At 43.2% G+C, this 6,118-nt stretch overlaps 1 protein-coding gene across 1 annotated transcript; it reads right to left on the reverse strand.

The window, feature by feature from the left end:
- Positions 1-1,306: 1,306 nt before the first annotated feature.
- LOC124280365 (glucose-dependent insulinotropic receptor-like) lies at positions 1,307-2,253 on the reverse strand. The gene is made up of 2 exons (XM_046716272.1): positions 2,177-2,253; positions 1,307-2,045 (listed from the first exon to the last, which is right to left on the reverse strand). Exons 1-2 carry the CDS (start codon positions 2,251-2,253, stop codon positions 1,307-1,309), a joined length of 816 nt encoding a protein of 271 aa, XP_046572228.1.
- Positions 2,254-6,118: the final 3,865 nt, after the last annotated feature.

A 6,118-nucleotide genomic window follows, 5' to 3' on the forward strand; every position in this document is an offset into this window, starting at 1 on the left:
CTTATGCACTCACATGCCACTCGCGCCTTATTTAGTTTGTTTGTTGGTTAACGCCGTACTCAGTATTCCAGCTGTATGACGGCGGTCTGTAAATAATCAAGTCTGGAACACACAATCCAGTGACTGACATCATAAGCTGGGAAGTCTATATAACCGTAACATTTTAAAAATATAGATATGAATCCTTCAAATATCCGAATGAATTAATTCCCCAATGCAATGGAGTCTGATATATTATCGGAAACTAGTTTCATGATACAGCTTGGTGTGTGTGTGTGTGTGTGTGTGTGTGTGTGTGTGTGTGTGTGTGTGTGTGTGTGTGTGTGTGAATACACCTGTATGTCATTAAGAAATAACTGAAACCTAAAACGTCTCTAACGTTATTTATCGTTAACCTTCGTGTTTTCAACCCGCACGAACCACTAGCATCGAGTCTAAAATATATATTACTGATAAATATCATAAACGATAAATAATCACGCCCGTTTCCAAAAAGCGATCTTAGTGCTAGGTTGATCGTAACTACCGTAGTTTAACATAGGCTGCCGATCACAGCGCTATGATAGCTTTGTGAAATAGCGCCTAGATCAATACTTGAAGCGGCGGGTGATCATTGAAGTGACTGAATGTGGTTTTACGCCGTTCTAGCAATATCACAGGCACAAGGAACTGACTTTACGCACTGTGCCAATGTGCAGGAGGAGTCTAACCGTGATTGCAGAGCGCTTTAACATCTACCCTGCCCCCAGGTCCAAGGCTCATTAACATTTGGAGCAAGTTTTGTCTTGTTTCCATTACAGTTTTAGTATTTCAGCTGGCGTAGAGATCACAGTTAGGTAATCAAAGACGATCAAATTAGTCAGAATCGCCGCCTTAGAGGAGGATTATTGTGCTAGGCAACGCTGCCAGTATTCTGTACGTTCGAAGATGTCCCTGAAATCCTTAAATTCTATTCCATCTGCGTATATATAATCAAATAAGCAATTTGTTTGCAAGTGGCAGGAATGTGTACACGCTTAACAGGAGATTGTAAGGCAGGAGGGGTTTCTGTCAAAATCTTTGTTTCTGTTTCACTTTTACAATAAAAAACAATTCGATATTTATTTCTGAGTCGACAAGCATCTACATGGATAGTTGTGTGACAACGTCACCAGTGGGGCACAGTACGCTCACCTGCTCTCACATCTGGTTGAGAGTGATTCATAAACACACGCTTATTGTAAAATTAGCATAGTACTGTTGACTAGAGAGAGCTTTGTTCGTTATACTTAGATGTGTAGTTTATATAAGTCATCAAATAGATTCGTTATGACGTTGGACAACACTGCCGTTTAATTGTGGTTTTGAAGTTATCCCTGAAATCCTTTGTTCCCACTGCGTAGATTAGTGGATTAAGAAACGAATTAGAAAAACCCAACATTAATAGGTATGTTCCAATAATTTCCTTCAAGAAACAAGAAACCTTGTCACCCGACACTAACTGTACAACAGTTGCTATCAAGAAAGGACACCACGTGATCAACAGACATCCAATCACAAATAGGAGAGTTTTAACTGACTTCCAGTTCCGGGCGGAAATGCCAAAGAGGCCACCTGACTTCCGGGTCACACCAAGTTGCTCCAAAGCATCGATTCGCTTGATGTGGCCCCTTGCACTGCAGTATAAACCAACGTAGATGACAAACACTATCAAAATAGGCACCACCCCTATAATGAATATCAGCACAACATACCCAGGCGACACAACGAATAAAAACGAACAGTATTGGTTATAATTCGCCGTATTCCATCCGATCAGGGGTGCGAATCCTATCAGAACTGATTGAATGGTTATCCACAGTATCGCAAACACAACCTTCCTAGTCGTCATTATCTGGGTGTATCGCAAAGCACGTGTAATTGCAATGTACCGGTCAATTGCAATCCACATGACGCACATCGTAGATACTTGAATCCCACTGATGGTGAATCCTATTCTCGCAAGACACTCGTTTAGAGTAGACTCATTTGCCTTCGTGATCACTGTACCTATAGATACAAATCCAATACACATGTCCGCTATTCCGAGTAACGTCACAAAAGAGTTGGTCGATGGAACTTCCTCTGTAATGCTATGAACAGTAACACAGCCCCGTTGCTCAATATGATACATATTGACAACGGTATCAACACAATCCTCTTAACGCGTTCATGAACATTGTCCCAGTCTGGTTCGCATGTTTCAGGAAGAGGTGTTGGTACAAGGGAAGTCATTGAGTCAGAAGTTTTTGTCAGGTTATGAAGCAACAGCATGTTCTTGGTGTCAATTTCTTCATTGAAACCATTCAGTTAATTTTACTTAAAATTGTAGCATAATCGTGATCGAAACTTCTAGCAATACCTACTTCTCCTTGCTTTGACCGAAGGTCATTCCATCCAGTGTGCTTTTTTTCAATCGAATCCACGAAGATAAGAATAATGACACTTGGAACCGGCGAGTGGTCACGATTCCTCTTAGTCGTTGCCAGATGACCTCTAGAAAGTGTTCAAGAGCACCAATCAGAGAAACAATCTGGGGTCATGATTCATGGGGACTTCCTTGTGGCATATGGCTGCCATTCATGCAGACACAGTGCCAGTTATTTCTCTATAGCCCTATATCAGGGGCCAGAAACGGTGGGTGTTGTTGTTTAAACGTCGCGTGGACGACGACTATACACAATCCATTGACATGTTGCACATCGACGTGAAGCTGGTTCCCAGGGCCAACTGGTGGTATCATCAGAAGTAACCTGTCTTTAACGGGTTCGAAGACGGGGCGCTTTTAAGCCCGATTTGACCTGATTTACGGCAGTATTTCACGCTGCAGATGCTTGTTTTGTTTCGTACATCGACCACAGGGTTTTGTTGTTACTATGGATCGAAAGCCCCGTGTCTTAGCTTTCACGTCATGTGCGACACGTGCGGGTGTCGTCACGTTTTCCCACCCTTAAAGCCCCCCGAAGCTAAGCACCGTGCGTGTGACGGGAGCCAAAACAGCTCAGATTTCATATCAAAATGGTTTTATCTCTGCATCCCGCTTGCACTAATCGTCTCGCACCCGGAGAAAGAAACATATGCATGCATATCATATATGAAAATGTTGCCACGTGCATAAGGCACCTGGGATCGTCACGGGGTCGACGTGGGGCACCTGGTTGGACGTCCACGTCCATTTGGCCATCTGATATAGACATGTCTTTTTACCAAGAAAAGAGCCTTGCTCTGCGATCATCTTTTACACGTCGCGTGGACGACAAATATACACAATCCATTGACATGTTGCACATCGACGTGAAGCTGGTTCCCAGGGCCAACTGGTGGTATCATCAGAAGTGACCTGTCTTTAACGGGTTCGAAGCCGGGGCGCTTTTAAGCCCGAATTGACCCGATTTACGGCAGTCTTTCACGCTGCAGATGCTTGTTATGTTTCGTACATCGACCACAAGCTTTTATTGTTACTATGGATCGAAATCCCCGTGTCTTAGCTTTCACGTCATGTGCGACACGTGCGGATGTCGTCACGTTTTCCTACCCTTAAAGCCATCCCAAGCTAAGCCCCGTGCGCTCAGATTTGACTGATCTGTGCGTCCCGTTTGCACTGATTGTCTCACACGCGGAACCCTTTTGCCACTGCTGTATATAAACACAATGGGCCGAAACGACAATTATTGAGTTTTGGAATTACGATAAAATGATGATCTACCGGACAGGGCATGGGCGTTTAAACGTACCTACCTACACATACACTTACGAATGGAAAGCCAGAACTGGGCATTGGCTTTGACGTCAAGTGGACGCCATCCTTGCCTAACAGTGCAGGTCCCATCCTCATGTGCTGGCTGTGGTCCCAAAAGGTGGCATCCAGACGGCGTCGCAACATCCTCTTCAAGCGCCGATTCGCCTCCTCCACCTTCCGCTTGTAGGCAGAGACCGTCATGTTCCTTGGTTTTACCCTCGGGAACAGACTTCCTATCACTGCTCTGGAGCCCGGCCGTTTCCACCGAAGGTAGTCCAGAAGATCCAGCAAGTCCTCAACCAGGTTCTGAGGATCAGTTGACGCCGACACGTCGTTCTCTCCCACTTGAAAGAAAACAATGCCCTGGAAACCTGCATCAAGGGCATCCACCACTGCTTTCATCCGAGCGACAGTCGCCCCTCCTATCCCACGCACGGAAGTGATGATGCCACGTGGAGGGGGACAGACTTGATCATGTCGCCGCACTAAGCTATGTCCCAGGATGGCAAAGTGGATGGGCTTTGAAACAGGACCTTTAAAAAGTGTGTAGGCCATGGCTTGAATGAAGTCTTCAACAATGAAATGTGTCAAACAATGTTAGCACAAGTGCCGTGACTGCTAGGTATATATAGCCCGAGCGATTGAAAAGTGTTTGTATTAAGCTCTGCATTGAGGTCACAGAGTCAATCAATCATTCATGGATTAAGGCCGGTTGGTAGCTTAAACCTGACACGACTCACTCATCCCATTCACTTATGCGATTAAACAACCGATCAACGATTGGCGCTTTCAGTCGTAATTCCCGCCACTTGGTTGGCTTCCATGTCTCACTCAGAAACTCTCGGATTAGGCATTACAAGCAAAACATCAGAGCAAAGCCTGTGTGCCCCACCACAACAAGTGCCTCTGCAAACGTGACACCAATCAAGGCTCATTTGAAGACAATGAGGTGAGTAAGAACTCACTATGAAGCTACTTTAGGAATGTAATTGTGTGAAGGTGACCTTTAGTAACAAACAATAAGAATTAAATATCACAAAAAACGTCTCTCCGTTTTCTCTTCACATGGAAATAAAGACAATACCAAGGCTAAACGCAGCAAAGAAAACGTTTTATTCATCCTTCCAGACAACATCAAACCAAGTGCAAACATAGCAAAAATTCAGTTCGCCATCACATCAGTTGGAATTGAAGACAATACCACGGCTAAGCGCAGCAATGAAAACGTTTTATTCATCCTTCCAGACAACATCAAACCAAGTGCAAACATAGCAAAAATTCAGTTCGCCATCACACCAGGTGGAATTGAAGACAAATATCCGGGCTAGTTCGTAGACATTGAAAGCATGTTCCCCTCACCTGGAAACAATACTATCAATGCCTCGGCCGGCCGACAGACTCAATTCATAGAACTTGAGCCAAGTGTAGAAAATCACTTGAGCCAAGGATTATATTTCAGTTTCACATGCCCGACTTTACCTCGATGTTTTTTCCCCTTTAATTTACTGGTATTATTAGTTCTTTGTTGTTATTGTTATTTTACGTTTTAACCCTCTTTGTTTTAAGTTTATGTCATTGCGGTTTGGGTTAGGGATTCAGCTTAAAGAGAAGGCCGTAGGCTTTTAGTTTTAATTTATGTTTTTTTCGGTTTGGGGAGAGAAGGACTTATTGCCCACCTCGATGTTTTTTCCCCTTTAATTTACCGGTATTATTAGTTCTTTGTTTCGTGTTGTTATTGTTATTTTACGTTTTAACCTTCTTTGTTTTAAGATTATGTTATTGCGGTTTGGGTTAGTGATTCAGCTTAAAGAGAAGGCCGTAGGCTTTTAGTTTTAATTTATGTTTTTTTCGGTTTTGGGTTAGCGTTTTAGATTAGAGAGAGAAGGACTTATTGCCTTTTCACGCTAGTTTTATGTTACATCGGTTTGTGGTTAGTGTTAGTTTAGAGCGAGATGGTGTTAACTTGTACTTTTATTTTTGCATTCCCCATTTGTATGACGAACATGATCATGACGAAGCATTTGTGCATCACAGTCATATACCCACATGGATAACCATAGCTCACGAATTCAATACCCTAACAATTGCATAATGGACAGATAATTCAAACATGTCAGCACAAATATATAATACGAAACATTAAACCTGGAAGGATACAACTTTGATTTCAAAGTCCGATTGCTGTGAAGGCGCAGTTGAGTCTACGTAGGAAGGTCGTCGTGGTAGATCAGATCTCTGTGAATTCTTCAGGTACTGTTGATAATGGCAGTGGAGCTGCTACACGTGATGAACAACACATACTACAATTTACATCAACATGCATAACAAACGTCAGAAAACGTCAATGTCCGTCTGGCATGT

This window comes from Haliotis rubra, unplaced genomic scaffold (assembly GCF_003918875.1).
Source record: "Haliotis rubra isolate DU_JTF1 unplaced genomic scaffold, ASM391887v1 Scf2658, whole genome shotgun sequence".
NCBI lineage: Eukaryota > Metazoa > Mollusca > Gastropoda > Lepetellida > Haliotidae > Haliotis > Haliotis rubra.

Bases quoted from the DNA above. Each gene is read 5' to 3' on its own strand.
- LOC124280365 (XM_046716272.1), bottom strand. From the start codon at position 2,253: ATGACTTCCCTTGTACCAACACCTCTTCCTGAAACATGCGAACCAGAC. The intron at 2,046-2,176 runs GATTGTGTTGAT...GGACATGTGTAT, and splicing joins GTTCATGAACGCGTTAAGAG to TGGATTTGTATCTATAGGTA.